Raw genomic sequence first — 23,435 nt, 5'->3', positions numbered from 1 at the left:
CCTGAGCATTTAAAGCAACAGGCGACAAAACTGCATCATGTGCTTATAATAAACAGAACATTGTGGACACTATCATAGTTATTGTTATAATTATTATGTGAATAGGCACTTAATGAAGTTTTCATGATCTCAGAAGCCAATAATTCACAAATTGTTGTTTATGCTCACTTATAAAAAAAAATCATATTTTTATGTAGAATGGGTAATTTTTTTATTCTGTGTAGTTTTTTTTTTTATTACAGGTGACAAATTAATTTTCTGTTGACAACAGAAGATACAGGACAAACATTTCCTACTTTTTAAAAGTTTAAGCATATATTTATTTTGCTCTTTTATATCTGTGCATGATTATTATATAACTAGTTGCATTTAATGATTGCATTTTCAACTGATGTTTGTACCCTTTGATCCATTTTTCAGTCACAAAAAAATCGAAAACCACTGGCCTAAAACATCCAGTATTTATTTCAACAGAGGATGTTTCTCACGTCCTTATTTTCATTAGTGGTCTGAATAGCTGATTCACCCAGATCAGTCATTAACTTTATTTACATGACAGACGCCTCATAAGGAAATTCCCTCCTGTTGTAATCTATGCAACTCTGTTCTGAATAGGAAATATCTGGTTATAAACTGCAGATGGTAAATGTGATATTTGATGCTTGGTAGATTTCATCGACTTTTCAAAAGATAAATCATGCATTATGACGTTGATTAAAAAAAAGCATAATGATGTTCTAAAAATGGAGAGAAAAAAACATAGGACTTGATACATACATAAGTGTCTGCCCTGAATACATTGCTTTTATTGGATTCTCGATGCACATCACACCTTAATTACATATCATGTGTCATTTTGAAGAGTTTTTTTTTTTTTAAATTGTATTTCAACACATTTTCTGTTCTCTTGGGCTTCACACCAGTTTCAAGAGAGGTTTCCCAGATAACAGACAGCAACCGTATTGTTATCTGCTGATTTTAGGGTGTGAGTAGAAGCATTGGTGGGTCTTTTTCTGTGAAACAGCCTTCCTGTGTCAAAAAAGAGCCTTTAAACCAATAATTCATTCTACTCTTGTCTGCAGCTATGTGTATGTGTGCATACACGCATCTGTTTGTGTGTGTGTGCAGACGTGTCTTTGTGTGAGTGCAGCTGTTGTCAGGCCATCTTTAGTTAAAAGAGGAAAGAAGAAAAAAGCTTGTGGGGCTAGGAAATCCCCTGCAAGTAGACCAACATCCCATCCACCATCGATGATGTCTGCAATAGCAATAACATTGTTAAATTCAGAACAAAACATCAAATACATGATCATAATGATATTTTCGACTGTGTGTGAACAGTTGCACATGCAAAAGCAAGACAAAACTGAACTATCCAGGGCGTTGTGAGATGTTTAATGTCAGAGGTAACAAAAGGTTACTATGCAGACAAAACTTAAACAACATGAGTGCATTTCTAAGTGTAATTTCTGTTGATTTTGCAAAAGCTGCATGCAGTTTTGCATTTAAGAAATTTTTATCAGTGCACTTTTTGTGCATGTAACTGTGATGTCTTTTTGTGGTTTAAAAACTTTTGAAAGACAACCAAAATGCAAATATACTCGTTTTATGAACTTTCTTCTTCGCTGAGTTTTATTTATGGGACAATTTCGAGGCAAATGCATGTAGACTGATGGCGTATTATAATCCTCTAACTCAATATCAGGCATTAAACTGCTGATTTATGAAGTTACTATAAATAATTTGATGCAGTAATCCTTCGCTCCTATATACAACATACTTGTGGCATTGTAAACAGTCAAAATATGCTAAGTTTCTATTAAATATATCTGTTGTCTGGTAACACTTAGCTAAGCAGTCTCAAGTTCCTGGATGCATACCAGGTCCCACTTTTGAGCTAAAAAAATATCAGGGCCTTTCACTATGTGGGAAATTCCCCCTTCTGTTTAAAAACACAGCAAACGCTTCCCCCACTGCCACCAGTTTCCTTAAAAAACGCCTCTCGGACACAAGTATAATGTGTAGGTGAGTAATTGTACCATGCTTTTTTATTTTCTAATATTACTAATAGAAAGAAAATTGCTGTATCTTTTTAAAGCTTGGATAAAAATGGGAAATTATATCAGTAAATCAGTAAATTTGGGTTTCCATAAAAGCTGTGACAAAAGGGAATTTATTTTTTAAGGTGATGATGATTGTAGTACATTTCAAAGGAAATGTTTAATAAAAGTCACCTATTTATGTATTGTTTACTAAAAGCATGTGTTGTGCATTCAAACTGGAGTAATGTAACTTTCTAAACAATGTTTAGTTTTTAAATGATTCCTTTTTCAAACTATCCTTGAGTGCATTTCATTTAATTATATATATTTCAATTGCACACTCATTTGGACACTGTTTGTACATGCAGCTGTACAAGTTTTTAAGTTTCTTGACTGTTTACCTCCGTTATTTAGAATAAATCGAGTGTTCTTATTTTTTGTATTATTAATTTTGATAGGTAACCACTTAAATTTATCATTAAACAATTAGATCACACACATATGTGGCAGAATCTAGTACGTGTGTGATGTTAATCTTTAATTTCCACAAGATGTCACCATTTATTTTTTTTCAAAGCAGGGTAAGATTTACAAATCGGATGTTAGGGTAATCATTTTGATTTTTGGTGATGGCTGCCTTATCAATGATACTAAAAAAATGTGTTTAAAAATTACATTAAATTTCCTGTAAGAATATTATTGTTCTATGGTGCTGTAATGATGGAAACTGAACTCATACTTGGATTACAGGATAGAAAGCTTATATCTGGCTGGTGTGATCCTTTTGTTCTGAAAGTATCTGTGCATTGCATGTGCAATGTTTTTTTTTTTTTTTTTTCTTTTTTTTTTTTTTTGATTGTTTGTAAATTGTTATGAGCTTCAAAGTAAAACAGGTTGGATATGGTTAAAATAATAAAGGGAAGTAATAGTAGTGGTTTATTTATTTGTATTTTTTACCCAGAATACTTTTGGGATTCTTATGATTAATAAATTTTCCTGAAGTTAACCTCAAGGGTCATAAAACACGTTCATCCATCCATGTGTTTACTTTCATAATGAGCTTCAGTTTCTGTTTTCAATAATGGTATCATTGGAAAAATGCTAAAAATTACAAACCCAAAGATTTCCTTTAATTAATTAGACCTACCATCTCTTCATAATGGAAAAAAATTATCATAAATTCACAACTCCTGACAGTTTTTTCTTATTGGTAGGCTATTGTGTTAACCGTGGAATATTTTGACAAAAAAAATCTTAATATGTAACCCTGGACCACAAAACCAGTCTTAAATCACTGGGGTATATTTTAAGCAATAGCCAAAAAAACAAAACAAAACAATGTATGGGTCAAATTTATCGATTTTTCTTTTATGCCCAAAAATCATTAGGATATTAAGTAAAGATCATGTTCCATGAAGATATTTTGTAAATTTCCTACCGTAAATGTATCAAAGCTTAATTTTTTTATTAGTAATATGCATTGCTAAGAACTTTAATGGTGATTTTCTCAGTATTTCGATTTTTTGCAGCCTCAGATTCCAGATTTTCAAATAGTTGTATCTCGGCCAAATATTGTCATAACACACCATACATCAATGGAAAGCTCATTTATTCAGCTTTCAGATGATGTATAAATCTCAATTTTGAGAAATTGACCCTTATGACTGGTTTTGTGGTCCAGGGTCACATATGCCAAGCATCTTTCAAATTGCAATGACTGTACTTTCTAAGTATTTCCTAAAACTCTCATATTTTTTATCATATTTAAATATGTACCATGCATCATACATCATAGTGTATTGTTTATGCTAAGCATGCTGAAAATATGTAATTTTCATATAATGGTTTAACTTCCAGAATTAGCCAATAACGACAACTCTTCTGTTACGCAATTCAAAGTCTCATTATTTGTTGTGAATTTCTTACTTTCTTCATGTATGAACAGCCTTCTAATTTGCATACTCAGATTGAAGAAATATTATAGAATGAGTTGAGTAGGCTGTAGAACTATAGTAAATAGTATTTACTGAGTACTTTTTATTTTATGTTTTTTTATTTCTTTTTGTTTCAGAATAACTAATTGGGTTTAGAACAGCTGAGACAACCAATTTAGTTTCCTGCAGTACTGATTAAAGTTTTCAAGATAACTCACACCGGAATGAGTAAGTATGACAGACCTCTGAATCACCATTAGGTTGCTTAATGAATGCACAGCTATACATTTACACCCTGTATACTGCATGTGTGGGTAAATGATAATGCAGAGATACAATTAGATGCTTATTCTTGTCAATGAAAATAAATTTTATGATAAAGTGGATTTTTTTAGTGTCTGCGCCATTGTGTGTCTAACTTTATTTGGCACCAGGTGGATTATCACTGTAATAAGTGGGCCTACTGTAAATCTGTACATTAAAGAGTAGCCTACCTAAAGGACGCCTTGCAACTTTAAATATAAATCTGAAATATTTTATCTATTCTATCATATTACCGACCATTAAAAACATATTTCCATTTTTTGGTTGGCTTTATGATGATCACGAACGTTTTATAAACATGACATTAGATGGGCTACAAGAACTAGTGCAATGAAACATCAAATGAAAAGCAGGCGAATCATTTAAACGAATCATATAAAGTTAATCATAAAATGTGAAGATGAGTCATTTTTTTCTATCGCCTTTATGAGCACAGCCACTAAGTCAATATATTTTAATAATTTGCGAACGTGTGCGAGCGAACGAACGATGACTGATTCTTGAACGAATTGTTCATTTGAGTCGGATCTTTACCATGACTCGGTTGAACCGGTTCACAATAATAGTCCAGAACAATTCTTTCACGAATTGTACTGAATCGATCCGAGCGGTTCGTAATGAGAATCGATTCGTAATGATCCACGAACCGATGAGTGACTTAGACTGTCCGGATTTGACTAATTTGAGAGATATTAAAGGCCTTGGAATATATGTGTGGCCTGAATATGATAGATCTTAATAAAATGTGTTAATAAGCTACATTTTAATAAAGCATACAAACCTTTGGCTTTTAGTATTGTTAAAACAAATTATATTTATGTTCTAAATGGCAGGATGTTTTTACAAGTAAACACGGGCTGCAACAAGAAACAGGAAATACAATGAACACCCTTATTATTATTATTATTAAAACTAGAAAAACGTGTAACACATGACAAAATATATCTTTATCTGAACGTTTCAGATCGTGTATTAAGGGACCACTTGATGGCGCAATTACGCTCTGACGTGAAAGAATCACTTAATTGTGTTCTATCTAACGAACCGTTTGAATGAGCCGATTCGCAGAAATGAGTCGGACTTCCCATCACTAGAGCATACGCGGCTCTGTTTACATCTGCGGAATTTCCCAGCTCGCGCCGCGAACCACTTCCGCAAACCTCCGGCCGATCAAAGACGCGACTCCGTCAAGGTACAGAAAGAGCTCCTCTTTTCATTAAAAACAAAGAACTAGGGGTCAAATAAAGGTATGTATAAACGTTATCGTGCGACCGATATGTTTTATCCTCTCCTAGGACATTATTGAGAGTATTTAGGTGCTGTTTGTGGCTTTAGGGAGAGCTAGCGTGAAAGCTTTTGTCTGCTAGCGTGGTAAACACATCACCTGCTGTTAGCCGGATGCTAAGCTAATAGCATCATGTATTTGTTTTGAAAGTGAGTCATTTTTTTAGAATACAAAATACGTTGGCTTTGACCTTGTGTGGGCAACGTTAGGGGGTTTCGGGTCATTCTTAATAAAAGCTCAAGGTTTCCATACTGTTTCTGTTTGAGGTCGTATTGTTAAGTGAAGTCATTCGAGAGCTGTTGATTAAAGGCTTGGAGGGGATTAGAAATAAACATGATGCTCTAGATAAGGTTTCCTCTGGTCTAAGATCATCTATCAGCGTGATTTTGACACTGCCAGAGCTGATTAAACAGGTCTTGTCATGGAAAGGAAAGTGAAAGGGTTTAGCTTTAGATTTAGTTGGATTTAAAGTTGCTGTGAAGGTAGGAGACACTGTTTTTGAGAAACTGTCTTACTAGGATGCAAGATATTGTCTGGTGGCACATGAATATTCCTTTGTCTGGCTGCTGGTTTGACCTGTCGCTCAGTGTAAATGTCACTTGTCATGGTTATATGGAAGTGAGGATTTATGCTGGTCTCGGTTGACTGATTTATTAAACGCTGATGGGAAAATCATCAACTGTTTTAGAATATCTTAATGACTGCTATGACACATTTAGTTATGATATCAAAGATGTGCATTCAAATCATTATGTCTTGAAATAGGCAAAGAGAAATCCCCAAGATGCCATTATTCAAATGCTTCTCTTTGAATTGCAAATCAACAATTTTTACGCCCTTCCATGCTGTCAGTTCATGTGCTTGTCTGAGAGTTTTGTTTAACCTGTTTGTACAGTACACACATACGAATGACCACCTGATTTCTTTGTTTTAGTACAGGGAAACATGTTTGGTAAGTGACGGGGGTGACAGATGGAGGGAAAAGGCCCATATCGCATCTATGACCCCGGTGGGAGTGATTGCCAGGTGAAAGACGAGGCCAGCAGCCTCAGCTACAGACAGCTGCTAGAGGAAAACGCCGTTTTGAGGGAGAGAATGAAAGGTCTGAAGAGTTTAGGTGAGGGATCCTAAACTGCCACCTGTTTTTAATACCTTTGAGAATCAAGAACCTGATTGATCTGGCTGGTTTGGTTAATATAAACCATCTGGGAAGATTTTAGAATAATCACCTTTATATTTCAAATTTCGTCATCTGTAAGTGTCTAAGCTGAGGTCACCTAATAGTTAAATGCCTTGCGTGTTGCTCATTCTATGCATCAAACTCATGTATTAGTTCATTGGTATCTTGTGTTGCTAATTTGGACTTTAGATCAGAAATGAAGCTATTCTGGATTTTCAGCTTTTAGCTGCTGGCGCTGTGTTTTGACGTACAATTGTGTCAGGGCAGCTGCTTTTTGTCATTGTTCGCCTTTCTCGTGACTGGTAGGAGACCTGTTAGAGGAGTCTCAGACAGAGGCAGCCAAGCTTCGGAAGAAGGTGGAGGAGCTGGTGAGGGATAACGAAGCGCTGAAGTCGTCCACGACCAGCTTTGCCTCCAGTCTGTGCATGGGCACCCCTGTTCAGACAGACACACAAGGTACAGTTATATCATTATTCTGATGGAGTGAGGTCAGTGAAAGGTTTGACACCAGAGAGACCTGTTCTTAAACCAGATCTCTTGTGATTGTGGCTTTCTTTAGGTCATGGAAAACATCACGCTGATCCTGCAACAGAAAGACAAGAATATCGGGATTGTTTAACTGGAAATACTTTACAACCAGAGGCAACTGTAAGAACTTCTACTGAAACTTTTGGAAACATGCTATAAATATGATACCGTCCTACTTTAAGTCAATGATGATATCTAACATCTAACATTCTAACATCTTTCAGTTTTGGAAATTGCAGTCAATTTGAATCCCATGTGAAGTCAAAATAGGAACATGTCCTTTATGAGTTCATACTGTATAAATGAATATCATAACACGTTATAACTTGTTGGATTACCATTACGCCTTTTATGTTGTGAAAATCCCACACTGGGATTATAACGTTTAGATTTGTGAATTGCTGGTTAATTTGTTTTGACCTGAACAGTGAAATATCCTTTATGGCTTAATATTGTGTGAGATTACCGCAATGCACGTGCAATGATATATTCCCAATTCCCATCATAACTTATTTTTACGCAACATGCTGAAATAATTAAATACAAATGGAACTTCTAGTTTTACTTGTCATTTTCCTCATCTGTGAAGGGTAAAGTCTTTACCAGTTGATATTCTGTGTGACGGTCAGAACAAGTGTTGCAATGCTGTGAATTCTTGTGTTTACAGGAAAGTTCATCTGAGTTTGAGGTGGTGAATATGGAAGAGAAGACGGTCTCGGAAACCCAGCCGGTGAGTTTTAGGGATGTTAGGAAATCCTGGGCAGCTCAGCTGCACGTGTGTGAACTTGGTGTGTATTTTGCTGAATTGTTGCTCCGTTTCGAACATTCCGTATTCTGTCATTTTGTGCTACGGATGTAAGTCATGTGTGACACATTCCAGTCACTGTAGTTGCTCAGCTGTTTTCTTCCTTATCAAGGATTTGTTCACTGTAATGAATCAATGTATCTGTATGAGGCTGTTCCTTGGATGACTCAGAGGGAAACTCCAGGATTTAGTTAGTATGCAGATAGACTGAAAAACTCATGCATGTGTATCAGTTTATGGAATACCTCTTTGGTTAGGTTTACAAAAACTTCTGTTTACAGATTTGCAAAACTGGAAATGTTTAAATAGAGGTATTCATGGGTTTTTTTCACTTTCAATTTATGGTTTCGCAGTGCTTTTCTTATGTATCGGGGAAGATAAAGTCTAGATATTGACAGTAAAGGTGCCACTTGATCCCTAGTGACTGATATTATATGTTAGGGTGTTTTTGGGGAAGAATATTTGGGTAAATTCTGCTTTATAATGCAGGCTGGAGTGATGCACCTGCCACAGGAGAACATGGAGCTGGCGAGTCAACTCCGGCGACTGGAGAGCTCTTTTAGTGTATTTGCTGAAGAGTCAAATCCCAACCAGCTGATGGCTCACCTGGGCCGCATGGCTGTGGAATTCCACCACTTATCATCCAAGGTCCAGAAGAACGAACAGAGAACATCTCTCCTGCAGGTGAGATGGCTGAGCCTGTGACAGCTTTTGGGCCTCTGTATGTGCTGGGAGTTGTGTTATGTGAATTAATGGAGGTTTGATTTGCTGAGAATTTAATTCGCTCTTATGTCTAGACACTATGTGAACAGCTAAGACAGGAAAACAACGAGCTTAGGAAAAAAATGGAGGAGGACCTCCAGTACCGTAACCGTGATCTGGAACAGCTGAGGTAATTTAATTCACTTTTATATTCATTTACATTACATTTACATTTAATCATTTAGCAGACGCTTTTATCCAAAGCGACTTGCTAATGAGAACAATAGAAGCAATCAGACCAATGAGAGAACAACAACAGTATACAAGTGCCATGACAAGTCTCAGTTAATCTAGTACAGAACCCATAGCAAGGTTTTTTTTTTTTTTTCTCCAAGAATAGGATAGACAAGAAAAGATAAGTGCTAGTATTAGTTAGTTAAGTGCTGGCGAAAAAGATGAGTCTTTAGATGTTTTTTAAAAATGAGTAAAGACTTGGATGTTTGAATTGAGATTGGGAGGTCATTCCACCAGCTGGGCACAGTCCAGGAAAAGCTCCGTGAGAGTGATTTTGAACCTCTTTGGGATGGCACCACAAGGCGCCGTTCACTTGCAGAACGCAAGCTTCTGGAGGGCCATAAGTTTGAACTAGTGAGTTTAGGTATGTTGGTGCCGTGCCAATGGTCGTCTTGTAGGCAAGCATCAGTACCTTGAATTTGATGTGAGTGGCTATTGGTAGCCAGTGTAACCTGATGAGGAGAGGAGTAACATGAGCTTTTTTTGGCTCATTGAAGACAACCCCCGCTATAATATTCATTATAATAAACTCATCCTTTCATTTACTCATGGAACAATTAAAAGCAAAAAAGCCCGCTGTGAATCTGTGAGAGGAATCAGTGTGAGTAAACTGTGAAAATATCATAAGGGGCCACAGTATTTCCTGCTGTGCTGGAACTGAGGGGTCTTTCCATCTGAGGCTTGTTCTCTGACTGTCAGATAGAGGATTCTGCAGTTTTTTCTTCATTTTCCAGTTTTGATTTTGGTTCTGTGTGCTCTGGACAGGCAGGAGAATTTGAAACTGAAGGAGCAAGTCAGCGGAGGAGCCCAGGCAGCACCTAATGAACAACCGAGCCCAAAGGAGGAGCCAGTGAAAGAAGAGACAGCCAAAACTAAAGTGGAAATGACCATGACTCAGCAGGTGTGCACTTTTTTCCATGAACCTCTTTATCGCAGGTGACATCACCATAGCATTCCTGGTGCTGTTCTAAATATGTGTTGGGTTTTTTTTGTCTTTAAATTCCCTTTCAGACCAGTGACGTTGTGGTCTAGTTGCTTTTTTGTTTTGTTAGCTCTTTCAGTGGGAGTTACTTATAATAAAAAAAAAAAAAAAAAAAGAACCAATGTGCAAATTGCTCCCCGGTTTCTAAATTGAGAAGCTTCTTATTTAGTCACTTTTGCCACTTAGATTAGTTTTGGGAATACCACCTTGGCTCTGAATACTGCTCTTCCTCAATGGTCTTTCTGTTTAAGTTCCTCATTTGTGGGCTTTTTTTTCACGGTATGACTAAATATTGAAGAACAATACATATGGTCATTGTGTTAGGTTCTGACTCAACCTTAAGACTGCTGTACTGTAGTATGATGGGAAAATTCTGGTGTTCTTTGGTCGGTCATGAACTAATACTTTGATTGATTACATGTAATGTTATCAGTTTTCAGTTTAAAGTCTAGCAGGGATATTTTATGGTATTTCATTGGGAAGACCGTTCATACTGAGTTTCAGTTCTGCTGAAAAGATATAGGATGGATCCAGATTTGGTAATAATTTATTGGTCAGTTTTTTTTTATTTGACAGAGCAAAGGATTATATTATAGTGTCTGTTGGTTTAATGTTTTACAAACAAATTCCACTTCATTATATATATATATATATATATATAATATAAAACCCTCATTAATTTAAGAATGGCAAATATTTAATCTTCCAGTAATTAATATTTCTGATTTTTTTTTCTTGTCATAATTTTTGTCATTGTCATTTAGAGTTTTTTGTAAACCTAATTTTTTTTTTTTATTATTATTGTTTAAAAATGTTAACATTTCAGTATTGACTTGGTATTGAAGTACTGGTAATTGGCTGCAGATGCATAATTTAAATAGTTTTTAAAATTATTCTTATTCTTTTTTTTTTATTCTTATTATTATTTACAGTCTGGTAAAGCTGTGGAAAAAACACCATCTAAGACTTGTGATCCGGAGGTGTATGAGAAAAAGATCAAGCTTCTGGAGAAACAGAGGAAAGATGTAAGAACTTTCTGGAGGTCCCCTGCTTTCTTTATGCTTGCTTTACTGCTGACATAGTTTCCCGTTTGACTCTGATGTGTCAACTCTTGCCTTTGACCTTTCTCAGGTACTAGAGGTGAACAAACAGTGGGACATTCAGTGGAATTCAATGAAGACACAGTTTGAGCAGAAGGTACATGACAACATATACACGTATATAAGTGCCCTCTAAATATGTTCCAGTTGGTTTTGTAACTAATCATTGTGGCTCACCTTCTTGATAATAAAAAAAAAGAAGCACATTAAGAAACATGAATCACTTTACTTAGAAACAACAATTGCTTAATGAGTCTGACCAGCCGGAGTGTGAATGGTGGGAGATCGAAGCATATGAATCATCACATGAAATTCCTGTGCAACGTGAAGGCTGCTGACTGGCCCATTTGGGTGGCGGTGGAAACGCTTTTGGGGCAAAGGAATGGAAAGCAATTCTGTGAGTGTGTGTGTGTCACAGTGTTGCACACCAGACCACAGGCCCCTCCTGTCACACCTCTGGCAGAATTTCCCTCACCTCGCCCGTACCCACTGTCTTCCTGTTGTGGCTCGCCGTAGGGGCTGGCCAAGGTTGCAAAGCCGCGTGATCTTAGGGCCCAGAGATAGTGACGCCTGTTGCATGTCCGCATCTGCTCGGTCTAAGCCAAAAAAAAAAAAAGAATAAAATAAGCATACCGGGGCTGTTTCTCTACACGCATCCTCTGTCGTCATGGGGGGTTCGTGTTAAACTCAGAGCAGTGGAACAAAACAACTCCATTTTGTTATTCTTATTGCTTTGTTTGAATTTTTTTGCGGTTTATTATTTTAAAATCATTCTTTTTACAATAAAATGCATCACGCGACTATAAAACATATTACAGACCCTTATTAAACTTCTGATAAAGGCACACTCTGGCATGCAGATTAAAGCAAACTGCAATTTACAACATTTTTGCCCATTCAGGGCTGCTCTGTAACTGATGGTCCTTGATTTTGTGTTAGTATTTATGACTTTTTCCCTCCTTTATAGATCACAGATCTAAGGCAGCGGCTCACTGACTCCCAAAAGGCTGTGCTTGAGCTCGAAGCAGAACGTGAACTTAGACAAAGAGATTATGACAAAAAACTCCTCCTCGCCAAGTCTAAGATCGACAATGTGCAGGTACACCCTGGTCTCAGCCGCAGACAGCACACCCACAGCCAGTCTTTATTACTTTTTATGTGGAGAGAAATTCTGATTTTAGAAAGTTGACTCATTTTCCTCTATTCATTACATACATGCATATACACACACACACACACACACACACACACACACACACGTATGTATATAGTCTGTTATTGTGGTTTAAACCAGATAAACTTACCCCTAAATGGAACAAAAAAGCTTAACATTTTGTCAGACAGTCTCTTCCTGTGTAAGTTTTTATTTCTTTATGCTGTTAATTAAAAAAAGAGCATTAATAAGTCTTTCTTTCTTTGATTTTCGTTTAATAATTTACATTTTCTTACTCTTTATGGAACATTTTACTGGTATTAACACCCCTGTGGAGCTCGATGAAGGCTTCAAGTAGTCATTCGGTGCTTTCAGTTTTCTCTTGGGAAGCACCAGTCATTCCCTCTAGCTGACCATATGACATTCTTAGTATACAGCAATAGTTTCCCTTCAGTCCCGGAGGGGACATTCAAGCATGCCACAGATAAACTGTCTTATAAATTTATTGAGTGTCAGATATTGTAATTATAATGCTGTTGATTTTGCCATGAATATAGCCATTGCTGCTGATATGGCGTTAAATCGTAAAGAAATTTATGAAGTGTCATAGACTGTGTCATGTGACGACTGGTTTCATTTTCACATCCACAGCCTACTTATCTTTACATCTCAATGCTCTCATAGTTTTTAGTTTATTTATGAGTTATGGACAGCATTACTAAGGTTTTGTCAGTGTTACTTACCCCCACAGCAGACCACAGATGTTCCACAGGAGAGGCCTTGAGGCAGTACGCACATCGAAATGTTGTGTCCGATGCTAGTATGTCGTACTTGTAATCATTAAAAATGCATTTGTATGATATCGAAATTGAAAAAAAGTTGACCACAGGTTTTTATATTACATGATTTAACAGTCACAAGAGTCTCATGTGGGCAGACTGGCATGTGTCAGGTGCTTTGACAGGTGCTTGCTTGTGATTATGAGTTTCCCCAGCACATACCATACATATTTTTATTTGAAGGTGTTGTGTATTCAAAGTCATGCGATAATTTCCATTTTGTAAAACGCCCTTACAGAAAGCAAGTTGCAGGTGAAGTTGACCTCAAAGACATACCTGAGCACCCAGCAATTTTGACTATAGTGTGTGATGATAGACTTTTTTTGGAATTACAATACAGGAGATGAACTTGCACTTTTTTTACCTGATTAATCAAAGACGTGGATTGATTTAGGTATTTAATAATTGCTGGATGCAGCCCTACTGGAAAAGTGCCATTTATAGTAAGATGTTTTAAAAGACAGTCCCTCACTTCACTAGTGTAAGACAATAAATGTCCCTAACACTAACTGTAAGTGAAAAGTGAAAGTCGTGACATTTGTCAAGCGACCTTCTGGTTACAAGTCCAAATCTCTAACCATTAGGCCACAGCTGCCCCCATTGAAGTCTAGATGTATGATCAAGTGACTGTTTCGCTCCAGTGGTTAACCAGTGTATTTCTTATGTTGTCATAGGGTGAGAAGGAGTGCCTCACCTCAGAAACATGTGAGTTGAAACAAAAGGTGCGTTACCTGCAGGACCAGTTGCTGCCAATTACTAAACAAAGAGAATACCAAGAGAAAGAGATCCAGCGGCTCAATAGGGTCAGTGAAGCACACAAACTTACTAATGCACATACACTTCCTAGCTATCTCAGTGAAAACTTTCATTGTCCATTGTCCTTTAGTTAGACACACACTAATCTAAAGCCTTATGGCATTTGTAAAAGAAATGCATTTTGTAATTTATTAAGTGCACTACTGTTTAAATCATTGGGGTCAATAAGATTGATTTTTTTTTTAATAGTCTCTTATGCGCACCAAGGCTGTTTTTATTTTGTTCAAACATGGAAGAAAAACATTTAATACTGTGAAATAATATTACAAATTAAAATAACTGTTTTATATTCATATATATGTATGTATGTATGTATGTATGTGTATATATATATATATGTATGTATGTATGTATGTATATATATATATATATGTATGTATATGTGTGTTAATATTATAATTTATTCCTGTGTTGGCAAAGCTGAATTCTCAACAGCCATTACTCCAGTCTTTAATGTCACATGATCCTTCAGAAATTGTTTATATATAGATGTTCAGATTTGGTGCTTAAGAAACATTTCTTATTAATGTTGTGCTGCTTGATGTTTTTGGTAAATATTGTTTTAAAAGCAAACGTAAGTTCTGATTGTATTGTCTCTTTTACAGGCATTAGAGGAAGCTTTGAACCTCCACTCTCCTTCTTCCACCCAGCCAGGCATGAACCTGGGAGAAGGTGTGGCCAACCTGAGACAGCAGGAGCTGCACACACAGATAGCTGTATTGAAGGAGCAGGTACAAACACTTGAAGACTCTGATACATCTTGTTGACACATGTTAAAAGCAACATTCTTCTTGTCAAATGTCATTGGAACCAGTCGAAATCATTGAATGCAGTAACATTCATACATTTGTGTGTCTCAACTCAAGTGTCCAATTACTGTAGGGTCACAGTATACTCTGACATGGCACAGTGCCCTGTTGTGGTCAGATGAGCTAAAATAGTAAATGAGCTCCTCAGAATGCTTGAGCTTTCTCATTGCGTCAGATTTTGTCAGAGGTTCTCTAGGAGTTGAGGTTTCACTCATTGAAACTCTACATGAATTGATTCTGCAGACATTTTACCTCATTTATCAAACACGCTTTGTAAGAAATGAGTGTGTTAAGGTTCCATGAGTCATACAGTTTGCTTGAGGTTTGATAGCTTCTTTCAGCCGTACAGTCTGCTGAAATGCATCGATGGCTGCAGAGATCTTGTAGATTTGCGTCCTCATTTCATGCAATGTTTTCAGGTGAAAATCTTTGAAGAGGATTTCCGGAAGGAGAGGAGTGACAGAGAGAGGATGAATGAAGAGAAAGAAGACCTGAGGCGGCAGGTGGAAAGGCTGCAGGGTCAACTGACCAATCTTACGAATCAGGTCAGTAGTTACACGGACCCTTAGCTCTAACCAATGAAATGACTCCAGAGAAATGCCCAGTTGGTTAATAAGGAGACATGAAAGAATCTTATGCGAGTCTTGAATTCAGTATCTCTGTTTCTCAGCTTCATCAAGCACAGAATGAGTGTCAGAGAGAGCGTGCAGAGAGGTGTAAACTAGAGAGACTGCAGATGCAACATAAGCAGGTAAATGTGCTACATTGGCACCACCTTGTGGTAGAAGCTCTTATATTGTTATTAATACAGATCACAGTCAACAAATGTGGTAGAATCGCTAAATGGAAAGACAACTGGATCTTATTTAGATTTTATTTTTCAATGTTTTGGAGGGGCAACAGGAAAGGAGGACGTCTGATCCCACTTCTGGCTCGGCTAATGGCCCAATGAGCCCTCCATACTGTGGCCCGTTTGTACATGTGGGCCATCAAGGTCTAGAGGGTTGGCCCATACACTTTCCGCCCAGGATGCCTAACATCAGTACAGCACCCGGCAGGGACTTCCAGCCTGTCAACCCTGTAAGTATACAAAAGCAACAGTAGTACAATTTCAGGGTTCTTGACAACACAACAAAAGCACCCTCATTTTAATATTAATGTAAAATATTAAAAATTAAATTAAAACAGCCTTGAATTATTTCTCAAATAAACATTGATTCAAGTTTTTCAATTATTCAAGTAAACACTTAGTACTAAAGAATAAATAAATAGAGCTTTTTTACTTGTTAATAACTTTACAGAAACCAGGCTGTACACTGCACAATTAATACATTTATTTTTAAATGAATTTAATTATTATTTTGAAGTATTTTACATGCAATGTAAAGAAGTGCATTTTGGTATTTGTTTAAATCAACTTACTGATACTGAAGTACAAGGTGCACCTCTAGTTAAGGTTCAGGTTCTAGTTGTACTCTTACTGTAACACAGTTGTTGTTTTTTGGTTTTATGTCAGAGGAGGTTAGTTTGATGAGATGGTGAGAGAAATTCCTTTTTTTTTTTTTTTGCTGATTTTTGCTTCCTTTACATCCTGGAACAGACACAAGAGTGTCATTCCAGCACTTTCAAGTGGTTAACCACATGTGGTGTGAAAAAGACATGTGTGGCTATTATGATTTGTACAAATGGTTTTACAAGAGGTACAGTGTGCAGAAGTGGACAGAGATTGAAACTGTTGTTCTCTATGTATAATGATTTCTTCTTTCGTGTGTTTGTTCAGGGTTTTCCCTGGCAGTCATCCTTCCCACAACCACGTGGTTCCAGAGGACAAGCAGACACAGCGAGACCCCCTCCAGAAACTGCAGGTATTTATTAGATTCATCCTGCGTGTCCTTTCTGGTCTCCTGCATCCTTCCTGCATCACCAGGATTCATTTTTTTTTGCCACGCAAAGTCAGTCTGACCCAGTGATATTTCAAGCATTCCACTGGAGGCAGTTCAAATGATGACGACAATGAGAACCATGACAATCGAAACATGAAATGGCAATTGTTTTAAATTTCACAATGATTGTACAAGGCCTATGAAGTTTAGTTTCATTTTGGGTCTGTCTGGTTATCTGTATCATCTACAGGCATACAAATTGACGCAACTGGCTTTTCATTGTGCGTAATTTATCAATGTAAATTATTCTAAAGATGAAAATGTTTGTTGACATAATCTTTCATCAAAGCATATAGTCATTTTCCACCTCTGAAACATCATCTCTGCTAATGTGAGGAGGCTGCTTTCCATAGTGTTTTATGTTTTTTTAGTGGTATCATAACTCAGCTTTTACACTTTGTCAAATCCAGATGCATAAACTCAAATCATGTCCTTCATTATTTCCTGCTGAATATTATATTATATAATATGATCCATTTCACGCTGTCTTTCAGCAATATCATGACCTGGGTCAAAAATGAGTTTGGTGTTGTTTTGGTGTCAGACATAATAGTTCAGTAATAGTAAATGTTAATTTATTTGAGTAAAATATTTACATTTCTGTACACTATACATTTTAAAATGTCATTTATTCCTGTGATGGCAAAGATTAATTTTCTGCAGCCATTACTCCAGGCTTCAGTGTCATGTGATCTTTCAGAAATCATTGTAATATGCTGTTTTGGTGCTCTATTGAAAGTTGAATAGAACAGCATTAATGTGAAATAAAAATCTCACTTTTGATCAATTTAATGCAACCTTGTTGAAGAAAAGTGTTAAATTCTTAAACATCCTCTCTTTGCTATAAAGGCTAAAAAAATAGAAGACATAAATAAATAAAAAATTCAGTATTGTTTTACATTTATGTTCAGAACACACCTCAATATTTTCTCTGAAAAAAATTGTAAAGAATGTTTTATAAATGAGGATTCTTAACTTGTTTCTTTTTTGTTGGCAGAAATGGGAGCAACTGGATTTGGGAAAAGGGAGCGTCAGAACATAGACCCCGGAAAGCACTAACCACATATTCTCTCTCCTGGAATGGCTCCCGGCTAGTAGCATGATGCAGTTTATTTTCAGTTGGCATGGCGTGAACTATTGTTTGTTTTTTGTTATGTTTGTTTTTTGTACATATATATATATATATATCTACCACTGATGAAAATGTTGTTTATATACTTAAGTTTTATAATCCTTTTTGTGAAACACTGTTCTGGCAAATTAAGAATATATACATTTATTATTTTACCTTTTTATGATTGTTCAAGTTTAAATTATCTGCTTTATATAATTCTATGCAGGAACTGAAGTTAGTTATTTAATGGATAATATGATTGAACGTTATTTTTATAACAATCTACCTATAGAGTTAAATCTCCACCACTTAAATAAATGATAGCTGCCTGAAAACATGACATTTAGTGTTTTGGTACTGATCGAGACTGACAAAGACATTTGTATGTGCAATTAGAGAAAATATGTATAACTCTATAGGTGAATTGTCTTGAAAATGGCTAACAGTAGAATGTGACTGAACTGATTGATGATTCCTTCACTGGCTGTGGTTGAGATGATGGGAGAGGTCACATACTGTTGAACGTCTGCGCCACTGTTTATTGAAGCCATATATGACACCTGTTAACCTTTCCATCTATTAGATTACGTTCTGGGATTACTTTAGTATGTGCTTCAATGGCTTGTTGATCCTTCAGATACTTGTGATTGTAATTGAAATGATAATCTATCGAGGAGGGCTTTCATCTGGACGACAGAAGTATCACAGTAGTTTTGCTTAATATTTTTAAAGATTCAGTGTTCAAAAACATTATTCCCTATGTGCATATGGAAGTGATAAGTTATTTATATCTATTGTTTTGACAGCTGAGTGTGGTTTATTGTCATAAGTGATGTTGTCTTTAGTGTATTGTTTTGTGTCTCCCTTTACATATTGTAGCTACTGGAAGACTGTAGTTTGTGCGTTTGTGCATATGCACAACCACAGGAAGTGGGCCAGAATAAATAAGTTAATGCATCACATTAGTGCAGCCCACTTTCATTGGTCTCAATTTTTTTTTTAATGCTGAACATGAGGAGGAAATAACCAAATGGCTGATTACAATGGGTCCAGTGTTGCACTTAAAAACATTGTAATATGTTTGGAACAGGGTAAGAATCATATCCTTTCTGTTTTTACGGTCATCTGCCATCATGAAGGCTGTTTTCACGCATGTGTGCAATGTCTCCAACCTTACTGACCAATGCTTTGAACCAAACGCAAAAGGTTTGTATGCTCACAAACTATTCCCAATGGCGAGCAACTCATTTGCTTTCAAATGGTGTGATATTTGTCATGTAAATGTACAAGAAAAAATAGGCAGGCATTTATTTTATGAATATGTGGTTGAATTTAATGAGCAGAACGAGTTAAGATTAGTGTTTTCAAGTTGAAATGTCTTTGAGCTGGATGTGAGCTTTATTTAATCCTTTCCATCAATTACTGGTTGGCAGTTTTGTGCTGTTTGGAATGATCCTTTTTTTTCTCCAGTGGGTGAAAGCAGACCTCATGTGAAACTTTTGTAATTGATTAGTATAATAAATATATTCTAAATGTCTAAACCTCCAAATGTTATTGTGTGAAAGAAACTACAACTTCCATATCACCCTGACACGCAATAACCAGAAGAAAACATTTTATTTCTTGCATTACAATCTTTATTTACTGAACGTCCACAGAGGCTGCAGCAAGTTCAAAGGATTGTTTAGGAGATAAGACATGATCGAAAAGCAACAGCAGAGCAGCCTGAATGCACTAAAGAGCTGCCCGCTGTCCCTCGACCTCAGGTCAGGCACCACAGAGTGTCTGTTTTCAAGCCTTCCCGTCATCAACATGCCAGTCTCCAAACCGACCCATTGACAGCCTCTAGAAGGAGCAGTCTAGGAATTATTTTATTACAATTTCATGCTGTTCAAATTCTTGTAACAACAATCCAATTCACAAAGGTTTTTAACTTTGCCACATGTAATCTTGCTTTTACAGGGTTTCTGCGGGTCTTAAAAAGTCTTACTTCGCCCTTCCACAAATTAAGGCCTTAAATCAGAGTAGAAAGTCTTAAATTCATTAAATAATGGCATTAAATGTTGCATGCACTTGAGAAAAAAAAGATCAAATTCCTCACTATTTTTGTCTTTTTTTTCCAATACAAATATCTAAGCATGCTTTCATCAAGATACATTTACAACAAATATCTCACAATGGGGTATAAAAACTTTTTTTTTAAGTTAATTTTTTCTGAGCCAATCCAAAATTTATATTTTTGCTTTTCTGTACATCCTGTTTTAAGACTCTTAAGACATTTGCAATGGAAAACTAGAACAACCGAGGTTCCCTAGACGTTAAGATTTAGAGAACATATTGCATTTCCTTTAATTTATTCCTTACATTTTCTTTAACTGTTTTTAAAAGGGTCTTAAAGTTCCCTTCATAAAACCTGCAGAAACCCTGTTTTGACTATTTTAACACATTTTATGCTGGAGAGAGAGATGAAAGTTAATCAGCCGTTTGAACAAGCTGATGGAAGTATTTCAAGATGTCTGCCCTAACTTCAGATACGTTCACTCTGGGAAACCACCTCATTACAGGTCTGCCGTCTGGACCCACCAGAAACTTCTCAAAGTTCCACTTGATGTCGTTGATTTTGAGAGGTTCCCAAAACAATCTGTTGGTGGGGTTACCGAAGCTGTCTCCCACAGGTGGGCAGGCATTCTGAAAGAGAAAGAGCCCTTTTTATTCACTCTTTATTGGCACTCATGATTCCATGAAGAACCTTTAACATGCATGGAACCTTTCCATTGCAGTTAACTTGACACAACAGATCTCGGATAGAGAAAAATAGTCCCCAAAAGTATTTGGAGTGTTATTGCAAAATATTAAAATAAGAATGGAACTAACATGGAATTGAACATGACATTTTAAAGTAGAAAGACTGAAGTATTAAAGTGAACATAAGTGCACTCTCAAGCTAAGATAAAACTAAAGCTACCCTTTTTTTTTGGTTTTGATATCATTTTCTATTTTCTATTGTATTAATTGATGGAATGGAATGACATGTAGATATCTTAATGCTTTTTGGGGGCCCTGTGTAGCCTATTCCAAAATGGGCAAACCAGTTTAAATTTCATTTAATTTCATTTAAACTGACAATTGCTTTTTATTGAAATAGGCTTTTCTTGCATAAGGTGTTGCAAGCAATATCAGATTTTACAAAATGCTTTATTAAGCAATGACCAACCTTTAAAAATGTGAAAAGAGCGTGTTCATTGACTCCATTCACTTCCACCTTCTCAAATAACTGGAAATTTGGAACAAATCCATTGCCTGGACGGACATACCTATGAAGACAAGGAGAAATCTGTTTCATCATGGGTCTGTCTATAAGGAAAACAAATAGAGACTTTAGAGAGTCATGGCCAGAGAAGTGGCTTCAGATATCACTTCAGAAAAGAGCCTTTAGGTTCAAGATATATGATATGTGCAGTAATTTAAAGGGGATGATAGATGAGAAAGACAAGCTAATTGCACACTGTCTGATGCTAAGGTAGTTTTGGCTCATGAGTGATGGCCAGTAACCTCAAGGTTAAAGAAACCTTCAGTCTTTTTTCCTTAAAGACTCTGTCTTCTAATACTTGAGTCATTTATCTTTTGGATGTTTTGCAGAACAAGTTTTTAAAACCGCACACTATTGCATGTTTAATCCACTGTTTTTATTATTATTTATTTAACATGAACTCACTTTAATCCAGAAAGAATTTCAATATTTTTTCCAGGCTCTTGCATCCCAAACTGGTTGCATGGAAACCCGAGGATAGTGAATCCAACATCTCGGAGCTCTTGTTGCAGTGCATTCAATTCTAAATAGCATATAAAACTCATAGTCAATACAGTTATCATGAACAAGTTTCATATTTGCTCTTCAAGCTTTGTTGTCATAAGGTGTAAAGTATATATTTGAGGCACACATTAATTTGCAAACATAAGTAATATAATGTGATACACTTACCCACATACTGGAAGGTGAGTCCTCAGAAGGTGGCCACATTGACAATGAGGACATAGCTTCCAGCATAATGGGAGAATGGGATGTACTGGGTCCCATTTAGGGTTTTCACACCATAGTTGTGTATAGTGTCACTTACAGCTGGGTTACACACCTGAGACAGACAAATGTAAAATAATGATATAATATAATAAAACATTTCTTCAGCATATTAGAATGATTTCTGTTAAATCATATGGCATTGAGGATTGCAATAATAATAATAAAATATAAAACATATTAAAACAGAAAACAGTTATTTTAAATTGTAATAATATTTCACAATATTACCAGTATTTTTCATCAAATAAGCAGCCTTGCCAAGCATAAGTGACTTTTTTCAAAATCATTTAAAAAATTCTCCCAAACGTAAACTTTTGAATTATTTAACCATTGCGGTGACCTTTGTATTCTCACTCAAAATTGTGAAACCCCAGGCGCGCTCTTTATCACTGAACCAGCTAATTTTCAAGAAAACTGGATGTGACTAATATGTGAGTAAAAAAATGAACAAAACTGTAATATCATGTAATCTTAATTCTTATTATCATATAATAGTTCTTGTTCTCAAAATAGAAATGTTTTAGGGTTATATCACCTTGAAGCTGTAGTAGTGGAGTTATAATACCCTGACCAGGTAAAGTAAATATTTACCTTTATTTGACTTTTGCTGTTTGGTATTTGAAGTGCTTAAAAAAAAAGTTAGTTAAAATTCTTTTTTTTTTTTTTATATATATAATAATGGTGTTATTAAGTGATCATGATTCTTGTATTTTTTCCCTCTATTTATTTAATTATTTTCTGCCTCAGTTACTGTGGCAACCCACTGCACCTGCTACTGCATGGAGAAAACAGTGCGCACGATCAAATCACACTGATTTATGGGCTATAACCTCAACATCCTTACAGCATTGTGTTAAAAACATGCTTAAGTACAGAGATTATATGAGATATATGTTCCAGTATTTACTTTTAAGCTTCAATGTAACACACACATGGATGTTGTTTACTCAGCCTATTGCTTTATTAACAAGCGATGCCTTAACTTTAAATAAATAAAACTGTGCATTATTATCCTTATTCCCTTGTTCTTTATTCCTGGTTTAAAGCTTTATCTAAATGAACAATCCAGTATTACCAAAACAGCATATTTTAAAGACTAAAAACTGTATAATAAGTATATGTCTTAACATCTTACCTGGGTATTGGATAGTCCAGTAACTTTGTGTAGAAGACCCACCAAGACCAGAGCAGAGATCCAGGGATTCTTCTGGTTCCCCATGAGGGTGACGTGTGGCCCCTGCAGGGTGTCTGTGTGTCGTCTGAATGAAGCGTGGCTGAGCTGGAGATGAAAAACACCGGAGGAGAGTGACGCAGACTAGCCTCATCCCACATATTGACATAGTGAATACAGCCATGGACTGTTTATTACAGCTTTTAGCCAAGATTTTGTTGCAGTCTAGTTCGCTATGAATGTATTTGTTATTTGATTAAAAGAATAATTGTAATGTGATGCTAAAAACCCACCAGTCTGTTGCTGGCTTGATAGTGGTGAAACAGTTGAGTTATT

The 23,435-nt window shown here is 36.2% G+C and overlaps 2 protein-coding genes across 8 annotated transcripts; one reads left to right on the top strand and one right to left on the bottom strand.

Moving 5' to 3' along the window:
• Positions 1-1,955: 1,955 nt before the first annotated feature.
• LOC109102414 (TNFAIP3-interacting protein 1-like) lies at positions 1,956-18,809 on the top strand. Of its 7 annotated transcripts, XM_042738136.1 has the most exons (19): positions 1,956-2,022; positions 4,111-4,201; positions 6,517-6,699; positions 7,069-7,218; positions 7,322-7,410; positions 7,958-8,020; positions 8,585-8,779; positions 8,893-8,987; positions 9,857-9,992; positions 11,006-11,098; positions 11,205-11,270; positions 12,141-12,272; positions 13,840-13,968; positions 14,587-14,712; positions 15,210-15,335; positions 15,461-15,541; positions 15,682-15,870; positions 16,571-16,655; positions 17,731-18,809. In XM_042738136.1, the coding sequence occupies exons 3-19, from the start codon at positions 6,555-6,557 to the stop codon at positions 17,790-17,792; spliced, it is 1,962 nt and encodes a 653-aa protein (XP_042594070.1). In that variant the 5' UTR covers positions 1,956-2,022; positions 4,111-4,201; positions 6,517-6,554; the 3' UTR covers positions 17,793-18,809. The 7 variants fall into 7 exon arrangements, with proteins under 7 accessions (XP_042594070.1, XP_042594071.1, XP_042594072.1 ...); XM_042738137.1 differs by lacking the exon at positions 4,111-4,201 and having other exon boundaries at positions 2,003-2,022; XM_042738138.1 differs by lacking the exons at positions 1,956-2,022; positions 4,111-4,201 and adding an exon at positions 5,339-5,489 and having other exon boundaries at positions 15,685-15,870.
• A 636-nt stretch (positions 18,810-19,445) lies between these two features.
• On the bottom strand, positions 19,446-23,207 carry LOC109066218 (glutathione peroxidase 3-like). The gene is made up of 5 exons (XM_042738143.1): positions 23,064-23,207; positions 21,830-21,980; positions 21,563-21,680; positions 21,062-21,161; positions 19,446-20,535 (listed from the first exon to the last, which is right to left on the bottom strand). The coding sequence occupies exons 1-5, from the start codon at positions 23,145-23,147 to the stop codon at positions 20,320-20,322; spliced, it is 669 nt and encodes a 222-aa protein (XP_042594077.1). The 5' UTR covers positions 23,148-23,207; the 3' UTR covers positions 19,446-20,319.
• Positions 23,208-23,435: the final 228 nt, after the last annotated feature.

The sequence above is a fragment of the Cyprinus carpio genome, chromosome B14 (assembly GCF_018340385.1).
Source record: "Cyprinus carpio isolate SPL01 chromosome B14, ASM1834038v1, whole genome shotgun sequence".
NCBI lineage: Eukaryota > Metazoa > Chordata > Actinopteri > Cypriniformes > Cyprinidae > Cyprinus > Cyprinus carpio.
The sequence above is the reverse complement of the archived record's forward strand: the minus strand, read 5'-3'. Positions and strand labels throughout refer to the sequence as shown.